The 23,452-nt window shown below is 36.0% G+C and overlaps 3 protein-coding genes across 5 annotated transcripts; 1 reads left to right on the top strand and 2 right to left on the bottom strand.

Moving 5' to 3' along the window:
• Positions 1 to 2,852: 2,852 nt before the first annotated feature.
• On the bottom strand, positions 2,853 to 5,729 carry LOC107586238 (succinate dehydrogenase [ubiquinone] cytochrome b small subunit B, mitochondrial). 2 transcript variants are annotated; one of them, XR_001609329.1, is made up of 5 exons: positions 5,631 to 5,729; positions 4,973 to 5,083; positions 4,382 to 4,532; positions 3,616 to 4,122; positions 2,853 to 3,502 (listed from the first exon to the last, which is right to left on the bottom strand). XR_001609329.1 is itself a non-coding variant. In XM_016273505.1 (4 exons), the coding sequence occupies exons 1-4, from the start codon at positions 5,677 to 5,679 to the stop codon at positions 3,957 to 3,959; spliced, it is 477 nt and encodes a 158-aa protein (XP_016128991.1). In that variant the 5' UTR covers positions 5,680 to 5,729; the 3' UTR covers positions 2,855 to 3,956. The 2 variants fall into 2 exon arrangements, 1 of the variants encoding a protein (XP_016128991.1); XM_016273505.1 differs by having other exon boundaries at positions 2,855 to 4,122.
• A 1,560-nt stretch (positions 5,730 to 7,289) lies between these two features.
• Positions 7,290 to 13,301, bottom strand: LOC107586302 (L-amino-acid oxidase-like). Its single transcript, XM_016273585.1, has 8 exons — positions 13,230 to 13,301; positions 11,929 to 12,143; positions 11,198 to 11,310; positions 9,678 to 9,879; positions 9,365 to 9,433; positions 9,109 to 9,245; positions 7,541 to 8,319; positions 7,290 to 7,451 (listed from the first exon to the last, which is right to left on the bottom strand). Exons 1-7 carry the CDS (start codon positions 13,258 to 13,260, stop codon positions 7,557 to 7,559), a joined length of 1,530 nt encoding a protein of 509 aa, XP_016129071.1. The 5' UTR covers positions 13,261 to 13,301; the 3' UTR covers positions 7,290 to 7,451; positions 7,541 to 7,556.
• Positions 13,302 to 19,348: 6,047 nt separating this feature from the next.
• LOC107586236 (NKAP domain containing 1) lies at positions 19,349 to 21,842 on the top strand. 2 transcript variants are annotated; one of them, XM_016273502.1, is made up of 6 exons: positions 19,349 to 19,446; positions 19,818 to 19,896; positions 19,987 to 20,063; positions 20,140 to 20,274; positions 20,363 to 20,416; positions 21,173 to 21,842. In XM_016273502.1, the coding sequence occupies exons 2-6, from the start codon at positions 19,828 to 19,830 to the stop codon at positions 21,570 to 21,572; spliced, it is 735 nt and encodes a 244-aa protein (XP_016128988.1). In that variant the 5' UTR covers positions 19,349 to 19,446; positions 19,818 to 19,827; the 3' UTR covers positions 21,573 to 21,842. The 2 variants fall into 2 exon arrangements, with proteins under 2 accessions (XP_016128988.1, XP_016128989.1); XM_016273503.1 differs by having other exon boundaries at positions 19,362 to 19,446; positions 19,837 to 19,896.
• The last annotated feature ends 1,610 nt before the right edge of the window (positions 21,843 to 23,452 follow it).

The following is a 23,452-nucleotide window of genomic DNA, read 5'->3' as shown; positions in this document are numbered from 1 at the left end:
AAGCATTGAATATTTCAGGGATATTTTAGCTAATTTTGGCATAGCATTATATTGGCTAATTGGTTCTTTACTTTATTAAAAAGTCAATTACACTGTAAAAATCATAAATATGTGTACTTATCTATGGCAAAAAAACATTTTTTACTAATAAATGAAACAAAGATTTTTGGTATACGTTTTGCAAGAAAATACTATTTTAGTCATTCTATTTCAAAATTCCAGTTTAATAAAATGTGTTGCCGTTTCTTTGTATTTACTAATTGTGAAATGTACTACCAATTTGAGTCAAAATTGTCAGTACATTCAGCAGTACTCCACTTATTATGTGATATTCAGCATAAATGCATTAAATCCATGGATTAAAAGCAAAATGTTAAAAGCAATGGCCCTAAGTTAAATTGCAATTAAATGTTTAGTGTCTGATTTAGGTCAGGACAACTCTTTTTGATAGTTAGATTGAATAGATAGTGTTGTGTAAAATTTAGTTTTCGCATCCTGTACAACAGAAAAATGTCCTTGTCCCATTTTTAGATCAATCACAGATACAGTCATTAAAATGCATTATGCATGGGGCAAAAATAAATAGCTCAAACAAAAAAGCGTTAGAAAGTTTAAAGGAAATTACACAAAGCCTGCAGAGGAAGATCTTGGTCAAATTTCGTCCTAACATCTGAAGGGGAAAAACAATGTGACATTTCCAATTTATGTAATGTGAACAGTATGCTTATTTGTAATGAATGCAAAAATCTGTGCATGAAATCTTATGCTTTCTGGGAATTTCCCTTAAAAACACGTTCATTGTGAAAAACCAGACTGATATTGTCTCATAGAAATCAGTAGTTCAACAAGTCACAGCCTATCCTGTTTAGAAGAGGTTTAATTCTTTCAGATTAAACAGGTGAGCAGCTTACCTAATGTTCTCACCTTTAGTGTTTTATTGATTTACTGATGTGATCTAGCACGAGTTTGTTCCAAATATCAGTAATCAGTGCATTGTCTGCCTTGTAAGATATATGGTGATTACCTTAAATGGAGTTACGTAAAGTCAGTGACAGTTACTGATTTTGTGATATTGTCCAAACAGAATTTTGTAACATAATTACTCAAAGCATATCCATCCCAATCTGAGCTGCCAACATTCACTTCCACCTTCAATCGGTCCAGTAGTACCTTGAGCGCATGAACACGTCTCCAAAAGTGCATCTGACCTCTTTACCAGCAACTCCTCTGGCTATTGCAGAAAAACAGTACATTCTCGAATCTGACATAAATAAATGGACTAGTATGAAAAATGTATTGACCTTCTGAACAAAAGCAGCATGTATTTAAGTCTGTGCCTGGGAATTTCCCGTGAAGTTATCCAAAATAAAATATTAATAATTTCCCCGAGGCATTTGGTGCTATAACTGAATACATGGGCTCTTTAAGTTCACAACAGTGCAGCAGCTGCCATAAAATACATCTCCCCTGAGGACACATTCATGGCTATTAAAGACAGTAAATTGTGTGAGTGTTGAATGTCTCTTTTACATGCATGTAGCCCATAATCAGCACAACACTCGTGAACAGTTAATGTTCTCCCATTGTGCAATTAAAGGGGTCATATGATGCTTTTTTAAAGATCATTATTTGGTGTAACAGAATATGTTGACATGCTTTAATGTTCAAATACTGTACATTATTGTAGGTCCTCTATGCCCGCCTCTCTCAAACGCTTAGTTTTCTACAAACACCACAAGCACTCGTCGGAAATGTAACGCCCCTTACCATAATCGTGAGCTTCATCTTTCAAAATAAATGTAAAGACAGAGTGTGTGGGGGCATGTTAGAACGAGCCGTTTTAGGGGGGCGTGGCAGAGTCTTAACTTTGATAAAGAATATCTCTTTGGTTTTGAGACTTTAGTCTTTGCAACTTCAGGGATCTTATCTATTCACAATCAGCTTGTAATACTCCAAAGAGAAAGGAAAACTTGAAATCGCATCATATGACCCCTTTAAAGTATGTGCAATAACCTGATACTTATTTATCACCCTAAATCCTAGTACATCCCTACAATTGTATTTTATTTTATTCTATTCATACTCTATCTATAGCACACCTGTACATACAATTTATTCTTTTTTTGTGGTTTATATTTATGCATGTGTATTTTATTTACATCTTATTTTTATTATCTGTGTGTTGTTGTTGTCTCCATGTACTGGAAGCTTATGACACTATAACAAATTCCTTGTATGTGCAAACATACTTGGCAATAAAGCTCTTTCTGATTCTGATTCTGATTAAGATCAGGCTTAGAACTGCATAGCTTAACTTAGTTTTCTCTTAAATGACCTCAAAACGGCAACCTCAAATAAAAAAAAATTAATGCAAGGTACCCACAGGATATTTAAACAGTAAATGTTGCTCTACATAGTCATGGATAAATATAGTATCCAGTGTCTAACAATAATGAAACAGCATTGAAAGGGTCCAGTTACATACTGTTTTTCCATCATTGTTAGCATCGTCATGTTGATACCATTTACAAAGCTCACCAGTGACTATCAAGAACTACACTCTATCTATGAATGTTTGCACTGAACATCTGATTTCATTACAATTTTATAAATACATATTTACAGGTCAAATCTATTCATGGTTGTAACATTATGTGCTTCACCTGCAAACCAGATTAGATACATAATATTGTTTGAGTAGTCTTGGTATTTCAAGCTTTATAACCTTAGCTAGAGGCCTTATCAGCTAGTTTTAGAGAACATATTTGTTAGTTTATAGAACATAAATTTAGTTTTTCCTTAAAGTAGCAATCACCGAGACCCTTGAAATGACATTGAAACTTAAAACTTAGAAAATTTGAGAATTTTAAGATGTGCATTCAGGCATTTAATCTTTCAACTTTGCCTGTTGTAACAGTACAGTGGAAACTCTTGTTGGCTCCAAAGAAACCATATTAATAAAACCAGATATCCAAAAAAATCTGCCTTTATTCTTAAGTGCACAATTGAACCCAAAGCTTCAATCTGCATAGAAATCTAGTCATACAGATTTATTACACAAATCTCCATAGCACTTTAAACAGACAAAAGTGCAACCAGACTCTATCATGTCATTTTCAGACATGTATAAGATCATGATAACAGGACTTTCAAAATCTCTGTCTAAAATGTATTCCCATCAAAGTCATTCAGGAAAAATATCTCTAGAAACCCTTAGATCCACAACTCATATTTTGTCATTTAGATTAAATTTACATCATTACACACACAAGCTGGGATATGCCTGTTTTAAATACATCTAAGTAACTTAAAATGAAAGACATAAATAAATTGCTTTAAATGCAAAGCACATCCAATTACAAATTGCCTTTCATAAACAATTACTTACTTGAGCAGAAATACAGCCATGCAAAGTGTAAAGCTGAAATACTGTCAATGTGACTTGAATTCTCCAGACGTCGTGGTCATTAATGGAGGACTATCAAGGTGCATGTTCAAATACCTGTGTAAAGTTAATTCTGCATATGACACAACCAACTTAAGTCAAGATATTGTTTTAACACAATGGCTGACAAAAAGACATTATGCAATAAATACGGCCAAAACATTTATTACCTGATCATTTTCCTGTAAAAATGTTAGCGTATCGATTTTTCAAGTTCAAATACAGTGACCAGCATCTTGTAAGTTGTAGCCACAACAATTAGTTCCTTTTGCTGCATCAGAAACACTTGATTTACCAGACAAGAGAGTGGCTGACATGCAGAGATTTCCATCTTAAGCAGAAGCTAAGCATGTTCAGAACAAACTGACAACATTTAACAATTAAAAATGCTTGCAAATCGACACAATGTTGTCAAAAATTATATATTTATAGAATTGACACATAATGTCACTGTATACAATAAACTGAAACGCTGATGCCGAAAGCGATCCCATCCTCCATCTCAGTCCAGTCATTTACTCCACAAGAGGGCCACAGCTTTACAAATCCCCACGTCATGGTAGTTGAAGTAGCACAGGCCAGCGAAGGTGACGGTCGACAGAAGGAAGAGGCCAGCATTAGCCATCTTGATTTTAAAGTCTCCGTGAACGTAATCTGTCAAAACCTGGCCAAGACCCCTGGAAAACACAAAGTAAAATGCAATGCTGACCTTTCCCTTTTTTTACAATCCACTACTAAATTGCAGAGTTGAAGGTTCATACGGAATCACAACAGTCACATACTAAATATTAACAACTGACTGTGGCAACATTTACTGATAATTGATTTAAATTGTTCTCATAATTAAAAAAAAAAAGCAAGACAAAAAATTAACAGCAAAGGACCATTTCATTTTGAATATGTCAAGCATTGATTATAAAACACATATTCTCTTACCAGTGACCATGTAGAGTAAGTGCAGCTGCTAAAGTGTAGTCAACAGCAGGGCCGGGGTAATAGTATGCAACGGGTGCCAAACCCAGAAGAACTATGCTCAGGATCCGCTCTCCTGTCCAGTGCAGAGAAGCGGCTTTGGACCCAGAGCCCGCTATTAAATGAAACAGTAACACAGAGGAAAAGAAAAAGCCGAAGAGGACATTCTGAGTGTTTGAGCTTTACTATGTTTAGTCTGTAGCTCTAAATGACCAGTGTTTTCATTCTGTCTTTACCAGCGATCAACTTATTTACCATTTGCTTTGAGAACCTGACAGATGGTTGGCAATATCCACATTCAGCATTTATCTTACACTGTAGTCACCTGTTAATAATCATTTACTTGACTAATGAAACAATCATGATTACATTTGGACTTCTGAATGTTAAAACACTAAAATTCAGACCCAACGAAAAGGCTCTTGTCCAGTCTGACAGTCCTGTCAACTATATATTAGGACAATAAAATTATAGGAATAGACTAAAAGCTCTGTATTGATTTACAATGTTAAAACACACACACACACACACACACACACAATCTAAATCACTAACCATAGTTGGATGAAGTTGCATGGATCTTTGCTGATATCAAGTATGGACAATCACGATCCTTCTTCTGTACGGCCAAAGGTCTGATGAGGGAGCAAGAGCGAAATAACAGAGCTGTGGAAAGTGACAAGAATGAACATTACAAGGATTAATACGTAATTAAAAGGAAGAAGGTACTCAGAATTAAAATGTCACGCAATTTGATGTTCATCTGTGACGAATGAGGTCACTGATGGATGTTCATACAATGCTTATATAAATCATTTAAAAACACCCCACATAAAGTGGTTAACTACGAGAATATAACTTTTACTTTGAGCCTTTACAAATACTTTTTATAAACACAGACACATTATTATACACTAATAACATATTCTAGTCTCAAGTCTTAATGTGTAGGTTATTGCGTTTACCAACACTTTACCATAAATATAATAAAGTTGATTGGTTAATTTAGAGAAAGAGAAGAGACACAGCGCTGATACATATATTAAAAGACAGGGTTAAGTTAGCGTGCTAGCTATTCAGTCCAAGTACGCTTGCTGCGATTAACATGAAACGTCATTGGAAAATGATTTCTTTTACACACGACCTTGAAGCTAAACAACTGAAATACAGGATGAGGTGCCGAGAAGAAAAGCATGAAAACACTCAAACTTACGGCTGACACCTCTGTGGCAAACAGAACTTATCCTGACAAGAGCCGCCATGATTCTCACAACCAACCCAAGGTCACTGGAATCACCCGGATGTACTAATGCTGCCAGTGACCGGTGTGATGAAATTAACCTTTACATGCCAAATATGCTAATAAAAATCGATTAAAATATATGTACGATAATACTTGATTTTAATATAGTACATCTCATCGAGTTAGTGTTTTAAACATCTGGGCAGTACCAATTTAAAGGGGTGGTTGACTGCTTTTTTTCTTGGCTTGATTGTGTTTATGGGGTGCAGTGTAACACGTCTTTATGATTTTTTTTTTTTTAAAACGCCTTGTTTTTCATATATTTTACCTTTATTGTAAGCCGCTGTCTCCATTGTCATTTGAACAGCCAGTTGACTTCCTGTTTCTGTGATACCACTCCCTCAGAAATACACAATGGGCTCAGATTGGTTAGCTGACCCAGTTTGTTGTGATTGGTTAACTGTGTACTGCACGTTGTCCGGTAACATGGTCCCGCCCCCTTATTTTGCATGTTCCCGGGGGGGGGGGGGGGGGGGGGGGGGCAGGGTTTATGTAAATTTCTGGCTTTGTGAAGTAAGGAACCCGGGAAGTAACTTGTAGTCCCTACCAGCCGTTTTTGTAGGCATTAAACTGCCAGCATTTTAAAAGACGATATCTCCGTTTGCATAGAACTTTCAGCGTTGCAACTTTGCAGACATTGTTTATGCTCAAACAGCAACATTACACACAAACTAACATTTAAAAAGTAAAATCGCAATCAACCGCAATTTAAACAATATTTCATTTATGAACTAATGTGTGGATGTTCTTTAAACTTACTCAACTTATGTTCGGATCAGTCATTAAAGCTGGGTAAACACTGGTCACAGACACGGAGATGTCCCTTTGATTTCACCAAACTTATGGTGAAATTTAAGAAAAAAACATTGAAAGGCCATTGAAAGTTTTCATTGGACTTGACAAAGTGGTGATATCCAGTGGGTGAGTTGTTTAGCCTACTTACATTATAGTCTTCCCATTAACGTCATCTTTTTTTCAGACTGAATATATACAGTATAAACAGAGGATGTATTGTATTAGATGTGTTAGTGCTATTCATTACTTTTTTTAAATTGATGTTTTACAAATTGTATCACATATAATAACAAGACAAAATATTTTAACAAATACCCAGTTTTAATAATCTATGTAGGCCTAACATTTTAACATTTCACTTAACTTGTAAATCTATAACAAAAGGTATGTAAATATAATTTCATTTCCGTTTAAGAAAATATATATTATTAATGCTGTTAATAATAAAATAGTCTGTAAATACAGTGCTAGAATATTCGGTAAGGTAATACCATGTCAGTAATCTAAAATTAAATACAATTAAATAAAAATATATTGAATAAATGTCAAAAAAAAAAATTTGTAGTCTAGTTGCATTGCTACATGATATGTTTACAGTTAGCAATAGAATTCAGGTTAATAAATAATGATACATTGTACTGAGTGTCATGATTCTTGCATAACTGCTTAGAAGATCACTAGCATCTTACATTTACATACAATTTAATAAAATATCAAACAACTCCAAAATGCCAACCACATCCCTCAAATTAATCTACTCATTTACTCCACAAAAATCTAAGTTTTTTTTTTTTTTTTTTACAATTGGTATTTGACACATAGTATCATGGCAGTGGAAGTTACAAAGTCTGGCAAAGGTGATGGTTGACAGAGTGCTGTGATATACATTGTTTCAAGTCATATTTTGACGTCTCTGAGAGTGTAGTCGGTCAAAACCTGGTAAAGAAAGAGCACAAGAGGGTTACATTTCAAATTAGGCAACTATATGGTTTTCAAACATGTCTTTAGTGTATTATTAAACACACCGTCATGCTTTGTTTCCTACTTTGCATTATTTATTTTATCTGCAGCTCTCAGAGCAGATTTCATGGCGGTCTCAATCCAGGCATGAGGTCTGGCCGTGTGCTCTCCTGCAAAGTAAATCCTCCCCTCATTCTGGACTATAGACTTACTATAGTCTCTCATCTGGAATGGAGTGAAGATGGCAAAGGCGCCATGGCTGTAAGGATCCAGTCCCCACTTTTTCACAACACCCCCCGTGTAGAGCTGCCGGATGTGTTCTCCATGGATCTTCACCAGGTCATTCAATACCAGATACTTCAACTCATCTTCATTTATAGTCTGAAGGAATGCAGCCTCATCAGAGGAGGTGTAAGAAGCCAACACAGCGCCGCCTGATATCCCGGAGAAATTATGACTGGGGTAGTGGATGAAACGTGATGGCAGATCTGTGATGCTTTTCCCACCCCGGATGCCATCATTCTCCCAGAACTTTTTGCTGAAACTCAGCACTACTTTTGTGGAGCTGGAATAGTGCAGCGACCGCAGTGCTTCCATCTTTTCGGCCGACAAAGGAGGCTTAAAGTCAATGAGGAGCGTTGCTTTGGCTGTGGCCGTCACCAACACATAATCGGCAGTAATGCTGGTCAGGGTGCCGTGGTTATGACGGTCTTCATATGAAACTGTCACGTTGTTCTGCGTTTGACTGATGGCCTGGACTTTTGAGTCCGTAAGAATTGTGGCATTTAGCACAGTGTACAATGCATTAGGGAATGATTCAAAGCCGCCTTTAAATTCAGAATACCTGAAAAAGAGATGTAGATATTTTGATTATGTTTGACATCATTTTGTTATTTTAGCTGATATGTACTACCGTACAAGTAAGTATGATTTAAAAAAAAAAAAAAAGAAATTAGTACTTTCATTTAGCAAGGATGCATTAAATTGATTAAAAATAACAGTAAATACATGCTGAAAAAATTCAGGAAACAATCCTGTCATGATTGTCATGATAATTTGAAAAAAATTAAGCAGCATAACTGTTTTTAACATTGAATGCTTCTTGAGAACCAAATCAGCATATTAGAATAATTTCTGAAGGATCATGTGACACTAAAGGCTGGAGTAATAATGCTGAAAATTCGTGAAAGTGAAAAAGGGATGTGACATGTGGCCAAGTATGGTGACCCATACTAGGAATTAGTGCTCTGCATTTAACCCATCCAAAGTGCACACACACAGCAGTGAACACACACACCGTGAACACACACCCAGAGCAGTGGGCAGCCATTTATGCTGCGGCGCCCGGGGAACAGTTGGGGGTTCGGTGCCTTGCTCAAGGGCACCTCAGTCGTGGTATTGAAGGTGGGAGAGAGCGCTGTACATTCACTCCCTCCACCTACAATCCCTGCCGGTATGAGACTCAAACCCGCAACCTTTGGGTTATGAGTCCGACTCTCTAACCATTAGGCCATGACTTCCCCGAGTGAGTGTAAGAGACTTCATTAAAAACATTTAAAAATCCCAAACAGTTGAATGGTACTATAGAGGATATAAGATTGGGTTAAATATTGGGTTAAAGTTAATATCTTACGTGTCATTGTCATTTATATCACACTGGATGTAGAGCATCTCAGTGAGGGCAGTGTAGAAGAAGCTGTTCTCATTTAGGATATCACCAATCATTCGCAAAGCTCCTCTGCTCAAATTTCCCACGTTAACTAAATACTCCTGTTACAGATTGGATTTAGAGACATCCTGCCATTAGTACTCATATTTAGACTTGAATACATTTTTAAAGCTTATTATAAATGCTAATTAAATCTGATGACATATTACAGACATTTTACCTTAACTGAGTATGAATCATATTTGTTCAACGTTTTCTCACAGCCCATTTTCTGCAGATCATCTTTTAACTAATAAAGATCCAAGAAAGAAAGGAACAATAAAATATATTAGCAAATAAATCATAAAAGCAAGATAAGGGGAAAAGTTTTGTTATAACAGTATTACATTGTTAATGAATTCATTATTGAATTATTCTAAATTATTCTGACTTCATTAGTAAATAACCTTATTCATTCTCCTTTTAAATAAACATTTGGCTGGTCAGATACATACACTTTTTGAATAAACTGAAAATGTTGTCTTTTCACTCACCTTGCCCAAAGCCGTGTCAAACAGTTCTCTGGCACTTTTCCCCTTCTCACAGTCATACACAGGGTAGTTCAGAATGTCTGGGTTCTGCTTTACGGTGTAGGTTTTATAACGAAATCCATTTATAAAATAGTAAGTGTTTTCATCGTCCTGTACGAAGCTTCCAAACTCCAGGCCCAGCTTTTGTGCAAAATGCCTAAGAATCCTTGAAAGTGATATCATTGAAAACAAGTTGATTAAATGAATAGTTCACTAAAAATTAAAATTGAAGAAATTGTTGAATTAAGTTGTATTTTTTTTTCTTTGTGCACAAAAAGTATTCTCGTAGCTTCATAACATTACGGTTGAACCACTCACTATGTTTCCATCACCCTATTTTAATGTGCATTTTGAAGTATCGCATGAGAACCCTTACGAAAAAGACGTTTATTCAAGTGTGCTATTAGTATACTTCTTTTAAACTAAAAATAGGAAAGTATACTTTTAGTCTACTTTTTATGTACTTCTCAGAAATGGGCTTTATGTACTTCTCAGAAATATACTTAAAATGACATTTAAGTATACTTGACGAATAATGGGAGATGGAAATGCATTTTGTGAATAAATTCCTCCAAGCGCATCAGAAAAGTCATGTGACTTTGCGCTATGGGACGGCAAAACCTGACTAACCAGCGGACCGATCTCATTCCACAGCATCTGAAATGTTGTTATGGTCATTCGGAAAAGCACGAGCAAAGTCTGTCAAGTATTTCTGTATAATTGCCTCTTAGGCAACTGCGTTCCCAAACAGCAGCATCCACCTCCGAAAGCAATGACCGCATTCATTGTGTTTCGTCTGCTCGCTCTGAGGCGCAAGTAATTTATTGTATATGAAAGTTATTATATTCTCCTACTTTTCTTAGTGATTTCTAGTGCCAGTTTTCAGGAAGTGACGATTTTGACTTGTTGGATGGAAACAATGCTTGTTCGCAAATGTTTTATGCGATATTCCAGTTTTGCGCATAAGCTAAATTCGCAACTTTGGATGGAAACCGGGTTACTGATGTCACATGGACTATTTTAACTATGTCCTTACTACCTTTCTGGGCCTTGAACATGTCAGTTGCGTTGCTGTCTATGCAGAGTCAGAAAGCTCTTGGATTTCATCAAAAATATAATTTGTGTTACGAAAATGAACGAAGGTCTTACAGGTTTGGAATGACATGAAGGTGAGTAATTAATGACAGAATTGTGATATTTGAGTAAACTATCCCTTTAAGTTGTGGCCTGCCCTTCCACCTTCTGACCACCAGGGGTCATTGTCACTTGAGCAGAAGTTTTGATTTTCAGTTTCACATTTTGGATTTCCTGTTATTCATTATGAATTACACTATCAAATAAATCTCTGCACTTTTATCTTTACTCTCAGCTGATTGTGATACACTAATTTCACACTAATTATTGTACTGTCTACCCTCAGAAAGTTACATGAGCTGAATATGAAATAGAATTGGACTCTCATGGATAGAGATTAAAGAACTTACTTGTGGAAACTTGGAATCCTCATGGCACCGAGTTCTGCATACCAACCCTCTTTTTTGTCCCTATGTGTTAGAATTCTTCCACCTATACGCTCGCTTGCCTCGATAATCGTCACCTAAGAGCAGAGAAAAAAGAATAGGCAAAAGCAGCACACGTTAATTGAAATTCTATTATAATGACGTATAATTATAATACAGATATTAAATAGAAAGTACATGTGCTTCTACAGAAAAGACCTTAAATAAACTTTAATCATGCAGTGCTTTACGGAAACATTTTCTAGGGATTTTCTCTGCTTTACCCACTGTATATAACCTTGATTACACTGTATATTACTTGATAAAATGACTGATTTCCTCATGTGTTAGGAAAAGCCAGGTCATGAAATTGGAGATGTCATTTTGGAACTAGCAGAAAGTTACTATATTAGGCCACATCATGAATCTCACCTGGAAGTGGTTAGTGGTCTGAAAGGGTTAAACCCAGCAATATAGATAACTGAACTAATAGATAACTGGAACTAACTTCTCATATGTGAAGAAATGGGGAAAACATGTTGTTCTGCTTTTACCAATTATTTCTAATAATCTCTTGTAACTAGAGACATGATTTGCACCAGTCATTTTTTCCTTCAGTAGATGTGTTTAGAGAGCTCTTCCTATCAGTATTTCCTGTTTTCATGGGTCTGTTATGGTTAGTGTTAAATGTTGCTTTGTGCTATGTGTTATGAGACCTTATGTCCTGCATCCTCCAGGAACTTGGCTGCAGTGAGTCCAGCAGCACCTGCTCCGACGATTACCACATGCTGAGGGTTCTTCGATGGAGGGAGACCTTGTTCTGTTAGCTTCAGAAGGTAATCATAATCAGAGTCTTGTAAGCATTTGAAAAGAGGGTCTTCGTCTGTAGTTCCACCAGCATGGTAGGTGAAAACCAAGATCAGTGCCAGCACTGCAGGTTGAAAACAGAAATTACAGGGTAAAATGATCAAATAAAAGAGTTATTGGCAGTTAGGCTATGTTTGAAATTTATTTTCATTTATACACACTGCAAACCCTTATGCGATTAAAATATTTAAGCATTCATAATTAAACAGCATTTGAAATGTGAATTTTTGTAATCAAACTCCAATAGTTCACTCAACAGTATCACTTCAAAATGGATGCACTGAGAAATAGCCTACCCATAAGCCTTTGGAGTTTAGTTATTTCGTTACACTCTTAAGAAAAGTCCGTAAAAATAGGGATCAATGCAGGGCTACTTTTCACAGGTGTCTTACCCGTATTTGGAATTACTTATTGCATTTGAGTCTTGTTTTGGGGTTAAAGCAATGCCCGTAAACCTAACGGATAGGCTGACAGAAAATTACAAGTAGCTGCATTTTTGCCCCTTAGGCGACACTCCGTAAAAATACGGCACAATGTAGTTATGCCTACTATGTTAATATGAAGGAATTTTCGAATTTGATTTTGACAGGTGTTTTACCCGTAGCCTATTTTAATATGCATTGGATTGTGTTGTTGTTTTTTCTAAGAATTAGGTGAGGGTTTTCTACGACAGGTGTAGTTTTGACAGAAAAATTATTTGCTATTACTTCATATAAGGGAGTTTCTTAAAAGTTTTTCGTAAATTCCACTTATTCTTCAACATTTGCTGCTCCCTTTTTTATAAGGTGTCAACATGGAACATTCTTTGTCATATTGGCTACTTTTAGTTTTGGATAGGCTAACTGAACAGCAGCGGAATGCTTTTAAAAGTGCTGCCTAAGCTAATTGAAGATTTAAAAATATTCAGTAGACTAGTTCCGTTTTCCAGCAAAACGATCCTGTTTTCCTATTTACTCAATACAGGAAGATTTCTCCACACACGAAAATGGTTTCGGTTGACTTTCTTGTTATGAATGAAAAAGACACATGTCACCTATTTCACCTCCTTTGGAGTCCCTGTAATTTAAATTTAGCATGTAGCCTATGTCTCCGCAACTGATTCAGACAAGCATTTGGACAAATCAAAAGCACATGTCCTTCTAATACTCACAGTATTTACACGGACTAAAGTTTTGAAACATTTTGAACTGTTCGAGCCAGAAGCCGGAGAAGGAGAAGCACTTGCACGTTCTGGAAAGCGAAACCTATGGAGAACAGAAGCAGATTGCAAAATGATGGAGAAATCTGGGCAGCATAATAACCGTTATATCACTATAACAGTATAAATCACAGACAAATTCAAGCTATAAAAATTCTAAATGATACTCACAGTCCACTGGAATAATTGACTAATACTCACCTTCATAATGAAAAATGGTTAAAAGTGGTCCAGAGCTTTACTTAACCGCTACAGATTATAGCCTATCTAAGAGTGTAATTGCTCAAATTTAATTGACTAAAGAGACCGAGAAGACGGATAGGGTATTCCAGCAATAAATATGTCTAATGTCCCTTTCAGGATAATGAATCATGTGTGGGCTCCCCTATTCTGGAAGAAATATTTTCCCACACAGACTCAAGATTCAACCACACTGAACAAATTAGATTAGTGAGCTTTAGTATTCATTAACATACCTAATTTCCGCCAGAATCAGTCATTTCAACCACTCATTTATGAGTTTATTCTTATGACTTTATGACCTAAATTTAGCATCTAAATTTCTATCAAAATGACTTGTTTCCACTTTAAGACATTTTAAAATCTTAGGCAAATAAATCATAGATCACTTACCAGATCCTGTTACTCTGACCGGTCTGCCCTGATCTGTTTTATACCATGCAGAAACTGAAAGGATGGCTATGATGGTGATGATGTATTTAGCCACAGAGTTTCCGAGGCTGTCATGTTGCAGGTTAAGAAAAAAAAAAGACATATTTATCTTCATAGGCCTATTTAATGGGAAGACATGAAGATATGGACTTTTTTTTTACTCCTGACTACAGCACATTTATTCCTTTTAACCTCAAAGTTCTGTTTCTTGAGTAAGATCAAAAGGCTGGTCACAATTCTCCTCATCCCTCTTATCACAGGCTTTAGCAGCAAAGCTTGAGCTTGTGTGAACTTGTCAAGTCAAGTCTGCACTAGGAGTGAAAGGCATGTCACATATACATACATACATATACCATTTAAAAGTTTGGGGTCAGTAGGTTTTTTTAATTTATTATTATTATTATTATTTTGAAAGAAATTAATACTTTCAGCAAGGACATGTTACATTGCTAAAACGTTATATTAAAGACTTAATAAAATATAAACTTTTTTTTTTTAATGAATGCTGTTCTTTTTCATTTTTTATTAATCAATGAATCCTGGAAAAAATAGCCCATCACAGGTTCCAAAAAAAATATTAAGCAGCACAACTGTTTCTAACATTGAGAATAGGCTAAATCAGCATATTAGAATTATTCCTGAAAGATCATGTGACACTGAAGAAAGGAGTATGGCTGATGCATAAGCATAGAATACGCTTTTAATAACACTTAAATTCGTCCCTCGCACTTTTTTCGGGGCAAGTGTGTTTCACATACAGGTTTTCAAAGGTTGGTGTGAATAAATCTAGATTCAACTTAAAGGGGTCATATGATGCGATTTCAATTTTTCCTTTCTCTTTGGAGTGTTACAAGCTCTTGGTGCATAAAGAAGATCTGTAAAGTTGCAAAGACTAAAGTCTCAAATCCAAAGAGATATTCTTTATAAAAGTTAAGGCTTTCACCGTGGATGAAGCGGAGTCCAGCCCGGGGTCATCACATGTGGTTGCCGCAGGCATCATATGGTAAGGGATGTAACATTTCCGTCACACGCTTGAGGAATTCGGCCAATCTCAACGCACTGGATAGCTGGCCAATCAGAGCACACCTCGCTTTTTCAGACCGATGAGCTTTGTAAAAATCGACGCATTTCAGAAAGGCAGGGCATAGAGGAGAAACAATAATGTACAGTATGTGGAAAATAATGTGTTTTTTTAGCAGCATCATATGGCCCCTTTAAAAGAGATAGGATAGTCTGTGCATGACTTGATGTTTTATTTGCATCCAGAATGAGGCTATGAGAGCGCTCAACATTCTCATGCAGTGTATGTTTCATTCATACTCAAAGCCAGAGGGCGCTCTTGTGCAGAACCTCCAAGACAGACTCATAGAAGTAATAACTTATGCTAGGAAATCCCTAATATGGCCCTGTCCCAAATGGAACACTTCATGTGCCCTTGTGGTCTTACGGACTTACAATGTTTAACTTGTTTTTTCAAGTTATCTCCAGGTAATAAATAAAGTATATGAATAATGCAGTGCTAGGCCTAATTGACATTGCATTTATTAAAGTATGTTCTGCCTTATTCTGTGATAAAAATGGGGGAAAAGTGTTTGTATAAACAAATCATAAAATTATAATTTGAAAATATAAGAAAAATATTATAGAATACAAATGATTGGTTATTGTCCAGCTGTGTATTTGATTTCTTAGCTAATTAAACGTATAAGAAATAAGAGAAAAATAAAACTGGTCAATAAAAAAAAAATTTTTTAAAAATATTATTATTATTACATTTGACATTTCTGTCCCCCTCACTTCTGAAATAATGGCTACGCCCCTGGGCTGATGTAAATAAAGCCAGAGGGCGCTCTTGTGCAGAACCTCCAAGACAGACTCATAGAAGTAATAACTTATGCTAGGAAATCCCTAATATGGCCCTGTCCCAAATGGAACACTTCATGTGCCCTTGTAGTCTTACGGACTTACAATGTTTAACTTGTTTTTTCAAGTTATCTCCAGGTAATAAATAAAGTATATGAATAATGCAGTGCTAGGCCTAATTGACATTGCATTTATTAAAGTATGTTCTGCCTTATTCTGTGATAAAAATGGGGGAAAAGTGTTTGTATAAACAAATCATAAAATTATAATTTGAAAATATAAGAAAAATATTATAGAATACAAATGATTGGTTATTGTCCAGCTGTGTATTTGATTTCTTAGCTAATTAAACGTATAAGAAATAAGAGAAAAATAAAACTGGTCAATAAAAAAAAAATTTTTTAAAAATATTATTATTATTACATTTGACATTTCTGTCCCCCTCACTTCTGAAATAATGGCTACGCCCCTGGGCTGATGTAAATTCAGCTTTGCCACCGCAGGAATAGACTGGCTGTTTCTCACTTCCAAGAATGCAAAGAACGGACTTGCCTGGTCTTACCAGTTGAAAGAACAAACTCGGAAGAACATGAGGCAGTTGGCATGGCAACTGTTTTATATGATGGCAACATGGCGGAGGAGGCATTCTGCGCTTAAAAACAACAGCATCAATGGCGCCTAAGAACGCATATTGGGAAATAATATTTCTAAAGGATTTTAAAACAGAAAATCGTTATTTTATATCGTAATAATATTTCACAATATTATGCTACTGCTTTTGATCAAATGAATGCAGTCTTGATGAGCATAAGTCACTTCTTCTTTTTGGGATCAGTAAGATTTTTTATGTTTCCCTGGAACATTTTTGGGGCAAAATGCCACCTAATTGGACAAAAAAATGCCCCTGTATAATTAAACTAAGCCTATTACGGCTGTGAAAAAGTGAAAATGTAAAAGTGTCAACTCATCTCATATTTCTTTTTACGTGTTTTTACAGTGTTGCAAATTCAAACCAATCACACATGATTCTGTTGAGCTTATGAATGCAATGGCCAATCAGAGGTGTTCAGATTAGTCATCACTGAAACGCCGGAGTTTGTTTAGTGCGCCAGTTTTGAGCTACGGAAGAGACGCTGTGGCCCAGGCACTTTCCGAGACCGAGTGAAACTGTTTGGCCTTCTTTAGGTGTGTGCTTAAATGGACAAGTGTACATAAACTGTTGTAAAAGTAATCGAATGCTAGTTAGTACATTAGATCTCAACATATTTCATATAACTTGACGCCATCTAGGCACGAGAACTACTGAGCTACTGCAAAAACGGAAGTTCAAAGACAACATTGCAAAGATGGCTGCATGCTTGTTTTTCTGTCGCATTTGTTGGCCACATACGCCTTTGAAGATGACTCATTTCAGAAAAACGACCATTATAAAATCCCAGTAATTTCTTTCTTACTTTGAAATGTAATGTATACTTCACATACGTATATGTGTTACAACAGTTAAAAGTTACAACTGGTATCATCAGCAAAACTGAGACTTGTTATGTCTCTGTATGCGTTTATCTGTTTCGTGATACAATCGCCTTACATCAAATTTTTTGTTTGTTCAGCTGATGCCATCATATACCACCTGTAGTTGGTCAATGTCAATAAATGACCTAGGTTGTGTCAGGTGCTCTGCTGGCTGTTGGTCATCATATATTATTTCATTGAGCACTCAATAAACACCCTGGCACTGAATGTGCTTTTGTGGTCATATAACTTTTTCTCATGAAAGGACTATCGTCTAGCAGACACTTCCCCAGGCTAAAAGCAAAACTGTGACAACCACATATTCTGCAGCAGACATAACCACATGCACCATGCTTGCATATAAACATGCTGTCTTTATCATGAACAAATGCTAAGTGGTTTTATAAGCGGCTGACGTCATATGCTGATAATGCAGGTATTTATTGGTTGTCCATATATGTTTTATTGGATGATATATAGTTCTCCTTGGCTGTTGAAATGTTTACAGGTGACAGCTGATCTTTTAGATTTTTTGCAAGTACTTCAAGTACTTGTAAAGTTAATTCAGTGTATTTTTATTAACAAAGAGAAAAGAATGAAACAAAAGGGAAAGCTCTCAGTCACTGGCATGGCAAGGCGAGGATGAGCTGGTCAAGCTAAGATGGGAAAAGGCAAGGCAGAGTGAGGGAGCCACACAAGAAACGGCCTGAGAACCACTGAAAGCTGCACACTCACACAGAGACAAGACAATACACCACATGAGCGTCATCAGGATCCTGTCATCAGACCAAGAGCTAGACCAATCAAAGTCCCACAGAACTGGGACTTTTCTTCTTCATTATAGGCATTTTAATGTGTTGCTATTACCAAACCACTTTAAAAAAAACAAAAAAATCTGTAAACGTGTTTCTCCTATAGTTTATTATTTGTTTGTATGTTTTGTCAAGAAATGATCTTCCTTGTTTAGACTGAATACACCTGCGGTCTCATCATCATGTTCATGTTTCCAGATTTCAATTCATGTTTATAGTCTAATATCTTATTATTTTTACATAGTTGTTTTTGTGTTTTAAACTTAATAGATATTACAAATTATCATATAAAATTATTGATTCTTGTGATAGGATCAACTTCATAGATACTACAAATGAAGAGTTAATTTGCAAAAACAGGTAACTCCATTTTTTTTTTTTTTCAAAAATCATGTTTTTTTAAATAAATTTAAGGTTTGAAGGCATTCCAATTAATATCAGTCAAACTGCAGTTGGGTTGTTTTGATTAAATAATAATAACTAAAAAATACAGCTAACTAACACAATAAAAAACATGATTTATGAAAATTAATTTAAAAAACAGTTATCTGCTTTTGGAAATAAACTCTTCAAATAGTACAGTAGGCTATTAATTAATCTGTTTAGTAAGATTCCTTTTATTAAATAATGTGTTTGTATTGGTGCACAGTACGAGAAGCTATAATATTCTACAATATAAGAATCTCTCTTCATTCAGAAGGAAGTAGCGTGTAAAGGAAAAGTATCAGAAAACAAAATTTCTTACATTGTTTGGGGAATTCATTTCCATTCTCTCTCTCTCTCTCTCTCTCTCTCTCTCTCTCTCTCTGTCTCTGTCTGTCTGTCTGTCTTTCATTGCCTTCCTAAAGCGGAATTTCTGATGAATGAGGATCTGGAGTGATATATTGCAACATTGTGTTGATGCCATTGTGACACAACAGACCCCATGATATGTAACTATAACCTACCAATTAAATAGAGAATTTCCATAATGTTCTGCTTATGTGTGTCATTGTTTAACGTAGATTAACATAAATTAATATTCAAAACAATTTGTGAAAAACATGCATATTCTACTCGGTTTTAAACTTAAAAAACTCAAAGTAATTATTGTCTGGTGTCTTCTAGATGATTTTCAAATAGCACTTCTAATATTTAGAAGGACGTGATTAATTATGACTTTTATTATGAAATGAATGTTTTCGCGTATTCGCTACTTTTATTTTGAAATAAGTCCTGTGCGTAAGTTGCGGAGAAGTTCATACACTACTAGTTTTTGTTGCCACGTTCACGTTGCTCATTAAATTTCGAATTTATTGAATAATAGAAAGGTCAGTTCATCCATTACTGTTTTAAAAACACTATGTTGCTCAATGACTGTAACTTACTTTAATGAAACCTTTAACTGAACGGTTGGGTTAGCTAGTAGGAAGCCAATTAACGTTAGTGAACTAATGTCAACAGAGAAGTTGCCACACTCATGTTTACATGACAAAAACATGCCACGTGTAATGATTATTTTGGTATTTAATCGCTTATTTTTGCATATCCAGCTCATTTGCTTAGCTATTGGATTTCCACTAAAGCGATTCTGTCCCAAATAGATATTAAATCCTTGGTTTCTCAGACAACAGCCTTGTGTGTGTAGATTATATATAGAGCTTTTGAAACATTAAACTCTGCTGTGGTATGGTGTTTGAAGGTTTGATATCATGTCGAAGGTGTCTATGGGTAAAGTACTGCTCCGAAATGTCATCAGACACACAGACGCCCATAACAAGGTATATTAACTCCTAAATTTGCATTATTTCAGCATTTTTATATCAGCTGAATCAAATAAGTCTTTGTTATGATTAAACTTCTAACTTCAGATTCAAGAGGAGTCTGAGATGTGGAAATTGAGGGATCTTGAGCAACAAGCCTCGTCTGCTCATTTCCCAAAGCAGAGGTACAGATGGCACAACCTTCGTTTATTGCTCATGATGTCTCTTTCTCTTTAGTGACCATGTGTACTTCTCATTTAGGGGCCGCATGCACTGTGACCGTTACTTGGATGACTCGGAGGGGTCCATGCGAGAGCGGCTTGGAGACAGGAGAGATGAGATGTCTGAGAGAGAGGCACGAAAACTGTACGAGTTTGAAGCCAGTGATCCTGACAGGTATTGCTGGTTGGTTTTGTTCTCATGGTGTATTAATTATTTTTGTATGCTTGAGGCCTTTCCTGTGATCTCTGTTCTGTCTCCTCAGGTGGGGCCACAGTGGCTTTAAGGAGCTTTATCCAGAGGAATTTTATCCTGATGGGTAAGGAGAAGCACTCCTGCCAGCGTCTAATGAATATTCCGCATATTTTTGAAGGATCTTTAAAGAGCAGAGGTATTTAACATGGTCTGTTGTGGTAATGCAGGGGTCCATTATTCTTTGATGATTACATTGACATTATTGTTAATCTTGACAGAAATTCTGTGAAGCAATTTACAAAAAAACATTCTAAAATAAAATAAAAATACATCACATTTAATTCAAAGTAAAATTATAATATTGTATACTGTGTGTAAATCCAAAAGAGTCTATTTTTCCATTTAATCTTAAAATAAATAATTTTATGAAGTAGGGGTCACCAATTATGGTTTAATCTTAGACTACATTTTGTGGGGAAATTGAATAAAAAACAAAGTTTAACTAAATGTTTCACTATCCAAATTAAAATGTATTCTGTAAAATGAAAATGTAATTTACAAATATATGTATGTACATTTATAATGATTATTTGTATGGCTTTGCAATGTAACCAACAGAGAAAAACATGTAAATACAAAGGTTAATGAACGACTACTCTTTTTTTTATTTTTTTTTTATTTTAATTTAATTATGTTTTCTAAAGAATTAAATAGTCATAAATCATGTAATATATTTTAATTATGAATTTATTTAATAATAAAGTAATGTAGAACTTAATTCTAGAATAATTGAATTCATAATCTCAATATATAAAATTATTTAAAATATTCCAGCAGCATATTTTGCTTGTTTAATGCTATATTTATTATTTTATTTCAGGGGAAAAGACTGCAGCAATAGTAAACACAAAAGGAAAAAACACAAGAACAAACTAGACGCTGACATAGAGAAATCTTCCAAGAAGTCGTCTAAGAAGAAGAAAAAGAAAAAGGAGAAGAAGGGAAGGAAGACTGCTGCCTCGGGCTCTGAGACCTGCAGCGATGCAGAGGACACCGTCAGGAGGAAACAGAGGAGGAAGGGAGGTAAGAGCAAGCGGAGGAAAAAGGAGCACAAAAACAAAGACAGCGACACAGAGGACAGCCATTCAGACACAAGGACGAGAACCCACAGGAAGAGAGACTGCCCTGAAACGGACACGCTGACCGAACCTCAAAGGAAAAAGCGGAAAAACTGGAAAGTGGCGAATGAGGAGAGATCAGAGGAGAGCTCTGATGCTTGACTTTTCAATATTACCCGTCTGCTTGACTATGCTAACTCTAGACACATTTTTTTTATTTGGGAGACTCTGATCATGGGTCTGGAGTCATTAACTTGATCTTTATACCTCATCAAACAGACACTTGATGGCTTTTTTCACCATGTTTGCATCCAGGAGAATTTGTCTAATTTTTATGAGGTTGCATTTTCTAAACATTTTTATATATCTCTGAACATGTTTTTTTTATTACTCGTCAGACTGAACAATTTTTATTGTCATAAAAAAAACTCAGGTATTCTTCTACCATGTGTGAAATTGAATTGGATTGATTTTTTTATATACTTGTATACTTGAACCTGTCAGGTATGACAATACAATTGTATGTGTGTGTGTGTGTGTGTGTGTCTGTCTATATATATATATATATATATATGTATGTATAAATAAATATAAATATATTATATTATATATATATATATTAAGTATAAATAATTAATTATATATATATGTGGCCTAATGGTTAGAGAGTCGGACTCATAACCCAAAGGTACCGGCAGGGATTGTAGGGGGGGGGAGTGAATGTACAGCGCTCTCTCCCACCTTCAATACCACGACTGAGGTGCCCTTGAGCAAGGCACCGAACCCCCAACTGTTCCCCGGGCGCCGCAGCATAAATGGCTGCCCACTGCTCCGGGTGTGTGTTCACGGTGTGTGTGTTCACTGCTGTGTGTGTGCACTTAGGATGGGTAAATGCAGAGCACTAATTCTGAGTATGGGTCACCATATTTGGCCACATGTCACGTCACTTTTTTATTGTTTTATTTTTTATTTTTTATTTGTGTGTTCAGTTCGAGTAACTGAATGTGTCATATGGCAGTTGTCCGGAAGGTGGCACTGTTGCACGTCAGACGACGATCTCAAATCGAGGCTGCCTGCCTGATTGTCTTTTAATGACTTGTTTTGAACGTTTGCTTGTAAACACCTACAGTAAATGGTATTTCGCTACTGTTTACTTCCGACATTTACGGATAATGGCTACTTCCCCTTGCTAACGTTTTCGCTTTCACTGATTAATTTGCACTAAACTGCCAAAGGTCAAACATTCATGTCATATAGATGTAATTATATCATTAAAGCTGACTTTGGAACAACAGGTATTTATTAGTAGCTGAAGTCCCCTCGGAGGAGTTGACTTGTTTGTCAGTGTTTACCGTTATTGCTCCACGTGCGTCGTACGAGCGGTGTGTGGATGACCGCTCATTATCCTGCATCTTCCGCAGTAAACACGGAGCAGCCGGCGGTGTGTGGATGACCGCTCATTATCCTGCATCTTCCGCAGTAAACAAGGAGCAGCCGGCGGTGTGTGGATGACCGCTCATTATCCTGCATCTTCCGCAGTAAACACGCAGCAGCCGGCGTAAAGAACATTGCGTCTCTATGGTAATGAACACTGCCCTTTCCTAACAGCCCCGCACGACGACTCATTACAACTCTGAAAATGATCAAACACTTGAAAGCTGCCTCGCTTTATAATGAAATCAAATTAAATGTGGCCAGCTTTCATCAGATTGAGCTGTTCTGTGTCTTCATTAACACAGCTCAGAGGAACACGCTGTTCAGACATGATTTTGCTGAGGGGAATTTCAGGCTGATCCGTTAAAGGTTGTGCCCTTTTGGTCTCTTTGTAACTGTTCCAATTCATACTGTGATGGTTTTGTCCAATTTGATGCCCCTTCATTCATTGACACCAAACCAGCGTGTTCCTTTTAATTCATAATTCATATAACTTTCCTTCAGCATTATTTCAGAATGATCATCATATCATCATTAAAAAAAATCTGCTAAAAGCAGTTAATACTGTGGGCGAAAAACAGATTCAAATGGAAGTAGTTTAAGAAATG

This window comes from Sinocyclocheilus grahami, unplaced genomic scaffold (genome assembly GCF_001515645.1).
Source record: "Sinocyclocheilus grahami isolate Dianchi unplaced genomic scaffold, SAMN03320097.WGS_v1.1 scaffold79.1, whole genome shotgun sequence".
NCBI lineage: Eukaryota > Metazoa > Chordata > Actinopteri > Cypriniformes > Cyprinidae > Sinocyclocheilus > Sinocyclocheilus grahami.
Note: the sequence above shows the minus strand (reverse complement) of the source record. Positions and strands in the feature narration are given on the sequence as shown.